This window comes from Gopherus flavomarginatus, chromosome 9 (genome assembly GCF_025201925.1).
Source record: "Gopherus flavomarginatus isolate rGopFla2 chromosome 9, rGopFla2.mat.asm, whole genome shotgun sequence".
Classification (NCBI taxonomy): domain Eukaryota; kingdom Metazoa; phylum Chordata; order Testudines; family Testudinidae; genus Gopherus; species Gopherus flavomarginatus.
In genome coordinates this window covers 62,320,119-62,334,357 of record NC_066625.1, presented here as the reverse complement: position 1 = coordinate 62,334,357, position 14,239 = coordinate 62,320,119, and the positions used below count along the sequence as shown (strand labels likewise).

The following is a 14,239-nucleotide window of genomic DNA, read 5'->3' as shown; positions in this document are numbered from 1 at the left end:
GACTCTGAGTAGAGGCTGAAGATGGCGGCGCCCAGCCAGAGGCTGGAGACGTGTCTGAAGGTGCTAGGTGCCGCCGCGGCCCAGCCGGAGCGCTTCCTCAGGTGAAATTCCCTACCGCGCTCCCCCTCCCCCAGCTTCAGAAATCCCCGGCTCGGGGCCAGGCCGCCGCGGCTCCCCTGGATCGCTCATCCCCTGGCCCGGCCTGGGCTGCGCTCTGGGCGCTCCCTCTGGACAAGCGCAGCAGCCCGTCCTGTCCCCTCGCTCCCTTCACTCATCCCAGGGGAGAGCTTCAGACCCGGGCCACACCCCCTGCTTTGCTCCCTCTCTGCCTTTCCTGAGTAACAACGCACCGCGGCCCCATTGCCAGCCCCACTCGTGGGGAGGGAGGGGGGATGGTCCTATCTCCCTGGGATTTTTGCCAGGCGAACACCAAGCCTCCCTGTCTGCTATTATTATTTTATTGCATTTCGGAAGCACTTTGGGGCCAGTCATAGACCAGGACCCCATTTTGCTAGTTGTTGCACAAATACCTTCATGACAAATAAAAGTAAGTCTCTAGCACTCATAGTTGCAGGGGAAAGCTTGAAAATGTGATCTGAATATAATCTAAAAGTTTAGAAACAAGATATTTTTAAAATCTCATTATTAAGATAATCTCACGATTTTGAGGGCTTGATCTGTGATTTTTCAAGACTCTGGACTGGCAGTGCTTTGTTAATTAGCCCACCCAACCTTGTCTTCTCTTTTAAGGAGAAAGTGTATATAGGTTTCACCTGCATGATTACAATGAACTGTTTAATAGTAGTAATAAAACTAACTTTGAATGGGCCTAAATCTGTGTTTTGTCACTTAGGGAAAGATTAATTTAGGTATATGTAAAAGCTCAAAATTCTGTGGCCTTCTGTTGATGTGGTGATTGAGTTAAGGTTAAAAAGGGGACTTAAAATTTCATTGGAACACACAGAGTAAAATCCTTTTTAGCAAGGGGGAGCTATTTTAAAAACTGCTTGTAAATGAGGAAATCCTTGTATATGTGAGTAAGAGTTGGGGCCTGTCTGAATTCTACACAGCAACTGTAACTTAGGCCTTCATTCCACAATTGGATGGCACTCTGCATGAATCTGGTTCCAGGACTGGGGATCTTAGGTTTTATCCTGTGAGAATTTCCATTATGACCCCTCTTTTTGAGCTATTCTGAATAGATTACCAAGAGTATATTTAAAATTTGAAGAAAATTTAAAAACAAATGTATTTTGAGAAAAAGATGACAAACTAGTTAACCCCTAAGCAATAACTATGGTTAAGGTGACATCCCCCTTGTTCAGCTGCTAGGTGGAGGTGTGCAGGCACCACCACTGCAGCTTCCATTGGCCATGGTTCCCGGTCAATGGGAGTTGCAAAGCAAGTGCTCTGGGTGAAGGCAGTGCACAGAGCTTCCTGGCCACACCTTTGCCTAGAGCTGAGCGAGGGGGATGTTGCTGCTTCTGAGGAGCCCCTGTCCAGGCCCCAACCCCCTCCCACACTCAGACTCTGCTACTGCATGTGGGGAAGGGGTGGTGGCCCAAGAGATTGGTGCGACTGGCGCAGTGGCTGCCTGAGCTGCCCATAGGCCAAGTGCACCTGCTGCTTCAGAAGTAACGGAAAGTCACCGAATCGGTGACTTATGTGACAAACCACAGCCTTAACTATGGTCCATTTCATTTCATTATCTCTAGGTATGTGTTACACGTTTTAAAGTTGGACTGCAAATGCTGTGTAATAAAGTAAAACCTGCAGTTGTTGAAGGGCAACCAGGCATTTGCTGCAAAAACACTGAACAGATGTAAAGAGACCATCAGAGAAATCATTTGGTAAACCCCGCACCCACCAAGTGAGCTCCACAGTTATCTAAAAAAGGAACAATCTTAAGGCTATGCAAGTTTCCCTTTGTAAAAATGCATTTGTCATAACTCAGACTGCTTTCTAATTGACTTTTGAATTTTAACATTTTTTCAGTTTGCTATTGTTATGTGCAGTGATGTTTTTAATTTTGTTTATATCAGTGTGCAAGATGGACTGGCTGCAGACTTCAGTTCATTGACAAAGACTCTTTATGATTTGCATAAAGCACAGGGGACAAAACTAGTGCGTGGGAGTCGTTTAAAAAAACTGGTAATAGAAAACTTTGATGAAGAACAGATCTGGCAACAAATAGAGCTACAGAATAATGCAGTTCTAGACTACTTCAAGAAAGCTGTTGCTAGAGATGTTAAAGACAAAGATCTCTACCTTTTCCCAGCCCGAGAAGGGGATGACTTTGAGGCAGACACTAGCAGTGATAAGCAAATGGAACAAGAAGATAGCATGGAAGCAGAACCTGCCTGTATTGAAGATGAAAGTGAGGCTAAAGAAAAGCAAAGTAAATCCAAAGCAAGGAAAAGGCAGCTATGTAGTGATGAGGATTCAGATGTTGACTTCAATGTTGATGAGCTAGAGCAACAGATTCAAAAGTTGAAGAAGACTGCCTGGAAAAAATCAAGAGAAAAGTCCATAGTGGATGATAAATTTTTCAGCTTAGCTGAGATGGAAGCCTTTTTGGAAGATGTAGAAAAAGAAGAAAGCAAGAAAGAGGAGGAGGAGGATGAGGAGGATGAGGATGAGATTGATTATTTTGAAGATATTCTTTCTGATGAGGATGAAGAAGAATCTGAAAAAGATAAAATCGAGGTAAGGGTATATGCATCCAGAATTAGAAAAACTTTTGTCACAAGCCAGTATAATTTAAATTAGCTTAAAAAACTGACATGAAATTGAAATTGTAGTTCAAATTGGAAACAAAATGCAGACTTTAAAAAAAAAAAGTATAATTAACCATTGAAACAATTTAACAAGGTTTTAGTGGGTTCTCGTTACTTTAAATCTTAAGATCAAGATCAGATGCCAAAAGATGTGCTGTTAATTCAACCACAAATTATTGGGCTAAAAGCAGGAATTACTAGATGAAATGCTATATAGCCTGTATTATGCAGGAGATCAGACTGGATGACCATAATGGTCCCTTCTGGACTTAAAAATCTGTGGATCTATTAACATAATACAAATATGTGGGATCAAATAAAAAAGTCCCTACCTTGAAGAGTTTACAACCTACATTTGGATGGATCTTCATGCCTGTGCCGCATTTTACTGAAGTCGTTGGGACTCTTCATGATCATAGGGGTCTGCCCATGTGGATCAAATAGCTGAAGTAGGGCCCAACTTAAGACAAAATAGGTGGAGGTGGTAAACTCTGAGAGGCAAAGAGAGGAAAAGACAGGGTCACTTGGGTGAGTAGTGTATGTGTCGTAAGGGTTTGTAGATTTTTTTCTGTTTTTTTTTTTTTTTAATAAGGCTGTGAATAAACTTGAGCTGCTGTGTTCTGGCTTGAAAATTACTTTGTCTCTCTTGACTAACATTGCTTGTGACAATTCTATTCTTTCAGTATCTTATTTGTGATATAATAAGAGAAAAATAGGTGCTTCTGGAAGTGATAACACATGGCTGTAACATGCATCAGTTTATGTTGTCAGGGATTTATGAGCTACCCCACATAGCTCAGCAAATATGTGAGTTGTTAAAATCCGCTGCTTTTCCACTCCTTAGTCTCTGAGCAAATTAAAATAGAATTGACTATTAATTGACGACATTAAAAATGTCTCACTTGGACTAAGGCCACTGTCTACCAGACCAGTGGTTAATGTTGAAATCCATTGAATTCCCATTGCAGATCTTATACTGCAGGTATATATAACATGGTCCTCATGGAAATGAAAGAGTCTTAGTCACTTAGACTTGTCACTTTCACTGGGTAACCTCTTATTTTCTCCTCTCTCCAGTCAGTTAAAAGTTCTAGAAATTTGAAATATAAAGATTTCTTTGACCCTATTGATGACAATGATGACCTATCTAATGATAATAAAAATGATCAGAATGATGAAGTTGACAAGGAAGAGGAGGCTGAAGAAGGCATATTTGATGAGTATGTACACTTGAACGATTTGTAACTGTTCTGTGGGATCTGCCAGTTATTTCCATTGTCACTGACAATGTGACACCATCTCTTAAACAGAAAATAAAATAGAAATTTAGGAGTCTCTTTGTCAGAGAAAATAGTATTATATTAAGGAAGGAGCAGTCTTTTAAATCTTGTAGCAAGTATTTCATTCTCTGTTAATGTGCTTGTTTTGGCTTTCAGTAGTGCCAGTGTAATGTGTTCACTAATTAACTACTTTTTGACTTAGAAAAGAAGAGTCATTAGACTGTTTTATTGTTGCCGTGTGGGATCTGAGTTAATGACTTTAACTAAATGAATTATGTATTGCTTCAACTGGGGAGGCATATCTCCACTAGATATGTTGGAGGTCACTCAAAAGCCTACCTTTCTGGTTATGTTAGGTCTTAAGGAAAGTGCAGTAAAAGTTTTTGGGAATCTCTGAAAATGTATTATGTACAGTACCCTCCCTCTCAACTTGTGTATATTTAATTTTAAACATTAACTATAATACCATTTTCATATCTAGTTGCAATAATACGTGGGCAGCATTATTACCTAAAAAGGGGGAGCCTTTTACCTGTGGCTTGTATAATATATTAAACAATAAATGTCACAAGCATGTATTACTTCCATTTATGTAACGGCATTTTAACATTTATAGGTTTGAGGAAAATAATGAAATAGACATAATGGAGAAGAATGAGAAAGCTAAAGAAGTCTCTAAAAAAGTTACTTTTAACTTACCAGAGGACACTGAAAAAGAAAACGATACAGCTATACCAGATGAGAAGAGAACTGATCCCACTGGAATAAAATCTTCTTTTGAGAAAAGGCAGGAAAAGGTAACTAAGATGTTCTAGTATCCCTTCATAAGCAATTGATTTGAAGTTTTCTGCTTAAACTTGAGCCAAAGGCAAGTATGTTACTAATAAGTTGATTGTATTTGTAAATATCATCAAGTTGTCTGAAAGCTTCAGAAAATTTTTAGAAGAAAATATGATAAAATAGTGGCATATTTACAGAAAGATAAGGCAAAAGGTGTGTAAAGAATCTAGAAATACCTGGAGTAATTATGCATATTCTTTACTCTAACTTGATTTCCCTTTGTTTGTTGCTAAACAAGTGCATTTAACTTTTTAATTTTTTTCAATGTTCAAAAAATTTTATCTTTCAGATGCATGAAAAAATTAAATCTCTAGAAAAGAAGTTGTTGGAGGAAAAACCTTGGCAGCTTACAGGAGAAGTGACTGGACAAAAACGACCTGAAAACAGCCTTTTGGAGGAATCTTTGCTGTTTGATCATGCAGTCAGAATGGGTAAGTACTGTTATGCAAAATTTCAGACATTATGTTAAGTAATTTGTTTGTTTTACTGGTGAGGGTGGTGAACAAATGCTGTCTGTATTCCCCTCCTCCCCCATCCTCCCTCCACCATCCTTTTAAACTTGCCAAACATTGCCCAGACTGTGCCTAAACTAGAATATTTATAGGGCCATATTTTCCCACACAGAAATTTTATTGCCTTACCCATTTGTTGAACTTTCAGATGTGAACTAAGCTTTATCAAATGAGAATGACCCATTGTTTGTGTCCACTTATTCACAGGGCAGACACAACTTGGTTATCTTTCTCAAACTTTCATGCTATGCAAGTTTTCCTGAGGAAATAAACCTACTAGCCTATCTAGTCATCTTCATTCCAGACCAATATGGCTCTCTAAAGTACTGTATATATAGTCTAGCATTTTTGTCAGTTCTTTTGTTTTTGTTTATAGAACAAGCAGTACCGGTTAAAATCAATGCAAAAATATCTCCAGAACTGTTAATCTCCTTTCCATTTAATGAATAATTTAGTTTCTAAATACTTTAAACTTGGTGTTTTTTTTGCCCTCTTAGCTCCTGTGATCACAGAGGAAACCACCTTTCAGCTTGAAGATATTATCAAACAGAGGATAAAAGATAAGGTTAATAAGATTTGCCTTCACCTCTTTGTTTTATTTGGAAGCTTAAATATTTCAACAAAAATCAAACCTTAAACACTGTCTGGTACATTCAAATGTACTTGTATTAACTTGGAGTTTTGGGGGCACAGGAATTAATTCCAAGCATGAGTTTAAGGTCCTTAGTTTTTTAGGTGTCAGTTTGTCTCCTGAGCATTTCCAGAAGAAATAAAATATCTGAATATTGCTTTTGCTTAATGCTGATAGTGTATTCTTAATGATTCCATTCTGTATCCTTTTGGGTGCTATACCTAAGCAGCGTATTTCTCGTGGATTCCATGACTTTCCGTGACTTCTGCAGCAGCCAGTGTGGCTGGCTCTGGAGCAGATCAGGCAGCCCTGGAGACAGCCACACTGGCCAGTGCTGGAGCAGTCTCAGGCCACTGTGTGCGCCCTCTGGCAGCAGTTTGGTGGCGGGGGGGTGTGCTCAGGGCTGGGGCAGGGGGTTGGGGTGCAGGGCAGCACTTACCTTGGGGGGAGGAGGGGCTTCCCGGAAGCAGCCACCAGCCTCCCAGCACCAGCGGTGCCCCTGGGCTGCCACCTCCAGAGCATCCCCAGCCCAAGTTGTAATTTAATTAATTATATAGTAAAAATCATGGACAGCTCATGGGCCATGAATTTTTGTTTACTGGCTATGACTTGTCCATGACTTTTACTAAAAATACCCATGACTAAAACATAGCCTTAGCTATAACATATCTCAGTTAGATAGATAATTAAAATTACCCTCCCAGTTTACAGATTCAACTATAAAAGGACTAATTTGGAGTTGTGTACATGAAATTTATATAATGGATATGCAGATCTCTATTTAATAATCTGTACTCAGAATATTGACTAAGAATAATTTTTTTCAAAATATATTTAACAAATCCGGTGGGTAAATAAGTATAGTATAATAGAATTTTTTAATGTTAATTGCACAGAAACCATATTGCTGTTTATAATTCATACAAAAAGTATTTTCAAAATTTTATTCTTGGTTGTTAATTAGTATACCATCTTTGGTTGCATCAGTGCAAAAAAAGACTGGTGAATAGATGAGGGTATCTATCCTTCAGTCTTGTTTAACAGGATGTGAGGATTTTTTGGACTAAATACAATTCCTTAAAAGATACTATCTTAACCATAGTGTGGTGTTGGCAATTACTGAATCTGCTGAAGTTGCGGCAAAATAAAAGGTAGCACCCATTGTATAATAAATTGCCCTTTGCTGTTGGGTTCAATGCAGTGTTGGAAAATCAAGTTAATGTGCTAGCTGAAACAATAAAGGAGATGTCTGATAGAATGTGATGTATAAAAATGGTCTGTTAAAGCTTATTTGATGCAATTGTATCTTAACTATTTTATGGTTTTGTCTTAGGCTTGGGATGATGTAATACGTAAAGAAAAACCCAAAGAGGATGCCTTTGAATACAAGAAGCGTCTAACTCTGGATCATGAAAAGAGCAAATTGAGTCTTGCTGAAATCTATGAGCAGGAGTATTTGACACACAACCAAGTAAGTTACGATAATGGACACACAAACATAGTGCATTGCTATTGGTTGGAAAAATCAAATTGTGACTGCTTGAAAATTTTATTTTTTATTTTTTATTTTTAAACACTGAATTGCTGTAAGTATTGGGAAATCCTGACGTGTTCAATCAGTACAACCCGGACAGCTGAACTGATACCAAAAATTCAACATTTACTGTTAAATTTGCACAAATACTGAGAAGACAGAATCATTGTCTTAAAATGTGGCATAAAAATAATAGAAAGAAGTTACATTCTGGAACAGCAATTTGCTTTAAAAAGTCCATCGGGGAGATTAATATTGGAGCATCTTTTACATAACTCATATTTGATTAAACCACTCCAGTTTATACTATCAGAATAATTATTTGGCTGAACCCTTTGAGTTCACGGATAATGCAAATCCTTTAAATCAATTAAAAGTACTAAGAGTTCAGTAAATCTCAGACTTGATCTACTCAGGCTTTTGTTTTAATCTTCTTTACTACATCTAATGGGAGTGTGGAGCAACACAGAAATTCACATGTGAATTTGGTTTAAGTGAATGAATAGAAGCCTAAACTTCCCTAACTTCCCCTTCTCTAGCCAACTTCACATGATATTTGAGCTGCACAGTGTGAATGTGAAACTTACCAATGTGAAACATCATCCCAGAATTTAATCCACTGAGTCTGAGACTCTGGGCTCCTGAGTGGTGGTCTGAGTCTGAGAGGTTTTTTCAAACACACAAGAAAGAGTCAGGTACCTACCTACCCTTGATTTTCAGTGGAAGTTGGGTGCCTGACTCCTACTTCTCTTTGGAAATCTTCCCCTCGGCTGTTCACATGTTGAAGATCACTTAAACCCTCTGTGGCTCAATGAACCCATCTGTAGTACAAATCTGTGGATGTCCTCTTTATATCCATGGAACATGTTTGTGGATCAGATGCAGATACAAATTTTGTATCCATGCAGGGCTCTGTCCATCTGTAAAATAGGTATAAACTGCGTATTGCAGCATTACAAGCTATAATGTAAACTGCTCTAATATCTTTATATGCAAGTTTCTCTGTAAGTGATTTTTCTATTAACATATGTTGTTGTTGTTTGTTTTTTTATTATTAACAGCAAAAAACTGAAGAGGAAGAAAATCCTGAACATGTAGAAATTCAGAAAATGATGGATTCACTCTTCCTAAAATTGGATGCTCTTTCCAGCTTCCACTTCACACCTAAACCAGTGAGTCCATTAATTTTCACACTTCATACAATAAAATGTTTGGGAAATAGGCAGTAAAGTGAGGGATACTTCCAATGCAATTGCTTGTTGAGTATTTCAGAAACATAATCAGCCTTAATATAAATGGGAATGTATTTAGTGTGACTTAATTCAGTTACTAATATATTGCTGTGGCATGATATCCATATATGTAAAAAACATTTCCTTCTTTCTAGCCCGTGCCAGAAGTTAAAATCGTCTCAAATCTTCCAGCTATAATTATGGAAGAAGTCGCACCAGTTAGCATTAGTGATGCAGCTCTCCTGGCTCCAGAGGAGATTAAGGTAAGAAATTTAATCGAGAGCTGCAGACAGGTTTCCTTTCGTGTCTGCACGCTGCGTGTACCCTGCACCCTCAGAACAGAGAACTCCTTTTCTCTGACATTCTTCTCTTGGAACCCCCTTCACAGGGGAACTAGCTTGGCTTAACTAGATTTGACTGCCTTCCTCGCCACCTGCTGAGCTTCCTTTTCAGCATAGGTTATTCTGTTTTTGAAAATTACCCTGCTATGTAGACTGTTTGACTGCCTAATACTCTCTTTATTGTTAAGAAATGTACTATGCTTAATCTGCTTTACCGTCTTCAGCTTTAGACAGTTAATCTGTCTTTGTTTTCCCGTGTGTGTGTATACACACACTATATATGGGGGTGTGTGTGTGTGTAATATAGGAAAGTTAAGAGGGTGGGGAAAATAAAATATATATATGCATAATATATTCTGTAGGAATTTTTAGTTCCCATGGCTAGCATGACTGATTTACGCCATTTGGGCTCCTCTGTTTCACTAACTCAGGCACATTCTCAGCCGCAGGAAGCTGGGTACAGGAGACATGAAATAAACACAGAGACTACTTTGTGTGAGAGATGAATAGTGCTACTTCTGCTGGCTAGTCAATGAAATGTATAGCAAGGGTGCCCATTCTGGTTGTACTCGTCACTAGCCTAGATAGCACTTTTGGATCCAAAAATTATGCAGTTTTGTCTTTCTAGGAAAAGAGTAAAGCTGGAGATGTGAAAACAGATGCAGAAAAGACTACAACAGACAAAAAACGAGAACGAAGAAAGAAGAAGCTTCACAGACGTATGAAGCTAAGGGAGAAGAAGAAGCGTCAAAAACTCCTGGAAAAAACAAAGCTAGAACAAGGCACGAAACTCAGCAAACAAGCTGTTGCAGTAAAAGTAAAAAAGCTCATCAAAGAAGGCAAAACAACTTTGCTCAAGGTAAGACTCTCTTACATAGTCTAGTAGTAAATTTCAAATGTATATGTAGTAATTGGATATTGGTTTCCTGCCTTGTCATTCAGAAAACCTTGGGTTTTTTTTTGTTTTTTTTTTTAATGCAAGTCCTCAGTGCTGGGCCGCGCACTAGCTGCTTTGTCCCATCCTGTTCTCCTCCCCCCCACCCCCGGTGTAAAGCAACCCTGCTCCCAAATAGCATGGGCTATCACAGGAACTCCTATGCCATCATCTTTCCTCTACAACCAACTCACGGGGTAAACTCCAGCTTCTGCCTTGATTCCTTGGGATGTTAAGGCTATTTTAACCTGTGCCGGAGACTGATCAATGCCTTTTTATTCATACCTGGGCTGAGCACTTCCTTCACAGAGAATGTGGCCCAAGGTGTCCATATTTAATTTCAAAACAGAGAAGGTCTGACCAGTTATGTTTATTGATATTTGCAGTGTTTGTGTTCTATAGATGTTTGTGTTTTACCTTTGAATAAACTATTGTGATTTTAAATTATAGAAATATTTACATAGATGCTTTCTTCTGCAATTGCTATATCTGCATGAGGATATCTTATAATATTTAAAAGCATCTTACCCATTCCTTTAGTATGTGCAAATAACTTAATTTGTAGATCCAGCAAAGAAAATGTGAACTGTAAAACAGTTATTTTGGAATTAATCTTTAAAGTTATAAGTGACACATACTATTTATATTCTGTGCTGCTTTATTTAAAAATTCACAACCTGAGCTGCAATCTTGGGAAAAAAAAATTGCATACATGTTTAATTTTATGCAGGTGAGTAGTTCCATCAAACTCTGGAATTACTTGCATGCTTTAAGTATTTGGACGATCAGGACCCTAGCTAGTTCCTCCTGAGCTTTATAGATATAATTCAGAAAAGTACTTTAAATTCAAACAAAAAATAACATCAAATGTTACAAGAACAAATACTAGTTGTGTGGGACTTCTTTGTAACATCAAAATATTGATCTTGTATCTTGAATATAGTAAAACATTAAATCTATATAGTTCCTTAGGGGTTTACTATGTTCAAGAGACCATTAATTCCTAATATTAGAGGTTTTTAAAACAGGGAAAAGAGAATATGGAAAGTAGTTCTCCATCTAAAACATTTGTGCATTTGCACTTTTTTTTATTTTTGTAAACACAATAATCTGCATTTCTCTAGGGGAACTGATAATATCGAAGGATTCGTTCCTGGATTTGCACATATACCTCTTATTAACATTAATAGTTATTAAGCATATGCATGAAGAGGGAACACATCTCTTACCTTTTGAAATTACAGTATGACAAAAACCCCGGATGGTGTAACAGCTGTCTGCAAATCAGTTATCAATTAGATTATAAGTATGGTATATTTAAAATAAAAAAGGTTGTTTAACTAGTAATCGTGTAGTTACATCAGTCCATTGGAACATTTGCTAGCTTGTCTTTTATTATAATAAACACTTTGTCTATTAACAGGATGAAGGTAAAGACAGGGCTTTGAAATCATCTCGAGCATTCTTTTCTCAATTACAAGATCAAGTGAAAATGCAAATCAAAGGTGCCAAGAAAATACATAAGAAACAGCAAGAAATTTCTGCTCAGAAACTTAAATTATAATACATTTTATACATGCTGTACTTTGTATAAATTAAAGTAAATGTTTCTAATATAACATTGCACTTTGAATAGTAGCTTTTATTTTATATAGTGCTCGAAAATCTTCTGTAAGTTGAAGTTCAGTTGAGTGTCTTTCCTGCTGCAAGTGATGAAAATGTGCTAGACTGTTCATGCTCTTTCTTTTGGCCTTCTACTTACTTTTTTTTCTGCTAGGAATTGAGTCTTTCTTCTTCCTCTAAAATGAGTGGGCAAACTTTTGGCCACATCTGGGTGGGGAAATTGCATGCAGGGCCTGGGCAGGGAGTTGGCGTGTGGGAGGGGGTGCAGGGTGTATGAGGGGGCTCAGGGCAGGGGGTTGAGGTGCAGGATGGGTGTGGGGTCCAGCAGGGGGCTCAGGGCAAGGAGTTGGGGTGCAGGAGGGGTTTTGGCTCCGGCCCCTGGCCCAGTGCTGCTTACCTGGAGTGGCTCCGTGGCCACCGCGCTGCTCCTGGAAGCAGCTGGCACCACGTCCCTGCAGCCCCTGGAGGAGGGGGGACAGAGGGCTCTGTGTGCTGCCCTTGCCTGTGGGTACCTCCCCTGAAGCTCCCATTGGCCGTGGTTCCCCACTCCTGGCCAATGGGAGCTGTGGAAGGCGGTGCCTGGAGGTGAGGGCAGTGCGCGGAGCCCTCTTCCCCCCTAAACCTGTTGCTGCAGGGGCATGGTGTTGGCCGCTTTTGGGAGCGGTGCGGGGCCCACAGGTGCCACAGGGGTGGCAATCCCGTGGGCCGGATCCAAACCCCTGAGGGGCCGGATCCGGCGCGCGGACTGTAGTTTGCCCCCCCTTCTCTAAAACAAAAGTCTCACAGTAGGCAGATAAATAATTACAATATATCTGTGAAAATTCAGTATTTGTATATACAATAGAAACGCAGTTACGAAGACGTCTGGAATGGAGGTTGTTCGTAACTATGAACAAAAGGTTGTGGTGGTTCTATCAAAAGTTACAACTGAACACTGACTTAATACAGCTTTAAACTTCACTATGCAGAAGAAAATTGCTGCTTTTAATCACAATTTAAATAAAATAAGCTCAGAAACAGTTTCCTGACCTTGTCAAATTTTTTTAAAACTTTCCTTTTTTTTTTAATAGTTTACGTTAACACAGTACTGTACTGTTTACTTTTTTTCTTTTTTTGTCTCTGCTGCTACCTGATTGCATACTTGCGGTTCCAAATGAGGTGTGTGGTTGACTGGCTAGTTTGTAACGCTGGTGTTTGTTACTCTGAGGTTCTACTGTATTTGTCTCAAAATTATTCCCTTCTTACCTCTCCCCATGTACACAGAAAATTGTGGGGAAAGGGAGGTTTAATTGCCTAAATCCAAAGTTTTAGTATATCTGAGAACCTTAGCCGTGGATGGATTTTACTATTCAGCACTTGTCTGTTGTAGCACTGCCTAAAGATACTCTTCAGGCAATCAAGGATGAATAGCATCTTACAGAACCACTTCAGTCATAATACAATGCTGCCATTGGATAGGGCAGAGGTCCCCAACATGGGGGCATCTAAATGCACCCGCGTCCTGGCCAGCGGTCGAGCATCCACCGAAGGCGTCGCCACTGAAATGCCACCGAATTTCGGAGGATGCTCGACCGCTGCCACCGTCCTTCATCTGGCACCCGCCAGATGATAAAGGTTGGGGATCACTGGGATAGGGTATACACCATTGCAAATGCCACCACCTTATATTTGGGGTTCTTTTTGTTTTTAGAAAACAACCTTCAAGTGCCTATACTAGATGTTTCAGATTTATTTCTGCCCCATTAAATTTAACCTTTTAGCTGCAGTCATAGTTCTTATAACCTTAGTTTCTGAGATGTTACAGTATTTAATTTGGTGGTATTCAGAAGAAAGATGATCAAAGCTCAGTTCTAGATCAGTGTATGTATGACTCAAAATCATATCACTTGATCTTAAAAGTATGAATTCATGAGACACTCTCAAAGCAAAGTCCCAAAAGGTACTTCTTGCTGCCTTGTACTTATTACATAAAATCATAGATGTAGGGCTGGAAGAGACCTTGGGAGGTCATCTAGTTCAGCCCCCTGTGCTGAGGGAGGCCCAAGTAAACCTAGACCAGAGGTTCTCAAACTCTGGTCTGTGGACCATCAGTGGTCCATGAGTTCCCTTCAAGTGGTCCACCGACTCCATGGGTGCTCCAGGGCTGGAGCACCTACAGGGAAAAATTGGTGGGTACTCTGCACCCACTGGCAGCCAAGCTCCCCTCGCCTCCGCCACCACCTCCACTGAGCATGCTGTGTTCCCGCTTCTCCACCTACCTCCCAGCACTTGCTGCGGTTTTGTGGCATAAGAAGCTCTGGGAGGGAGGAGTGGAAATGCAGCACACTCAAGAGAGGGGGTGGGGATTTGGGGAAAGGGTTGGAATGGTGATGGGGCAGGGGTGGAGTCAGGGCGGGGCTGGGGGGCAGAATAGGGGGTGAGCACCCACCAGTGCCAGCAGAAGTCAGTGCCTATGCCGCGGATAGTTCCCTCTAAGGTGCATACCTGGGCGGCTGCACATGAATGAAGGGCCACCCACCTAATTAGTGGAGCTGC

The 14,239-nt window shown here is 39.9% G+C and overlaps 1 protein-coding gene across 1 annotated transcript; it reads left to right on the top strand.

Moving 5' to 3' along the window:
* Positions 1–2: 2 nt before the first annotated feature.
* MPHOSPH10 (M-phase phosphoprotein 10) lies at positions 3–12,723 on the top strand. The gene is made up of 11 exons (XM_050967971.1): positions 3–101; positions 2,043–2,706; positions 3,855–3,997; positions 4,674–4,854; positions 5,187–5,328; positions 5,907–5,974; positions 7,374–7,511; positions 8,636–8,746; positions 8,962–9,069; positions 9,776–10,006; positions 11,505–12,723. Exons 1-11 carry the CDS (start codon positions 22–24, stop codon positions 11,643–11,645), a joined length of 2,007 nt encoding a protein of 668 aa, XP_050823928.1. The 5' UTR covers positions 3–21; the 3' UTR covers positions 11,646–12,723.
* Positions 12,724–14,239: the final 1,516 nt, after the last annotated feature.

Bases quoted from the DNA above. Each gene is read 5' to 3' on its own strand.
- MPHOSPH10 (XM_050967971.1), top strand. From the start codon at position 22: ATGGCGGCGCCCAGCCAGAGGCTGGAGACGTGTCTGAAGGTGCTAGGT. The intron at 2,707-3,854 runs GTAAGGGTATAT...TCCTCTCTCCAG, and splicing joins CTGAAAAAGATAAAATCGAG to TCAGTTAAAAGTTCTAGAAA. The intron at 4,855-5,186 runs GTAACTAAGATG...TTTATCTTTCAG, and splicing joins TTGAGAAAAGGCAGGAAAAG to ATGCATGAAAAAATTAAATC.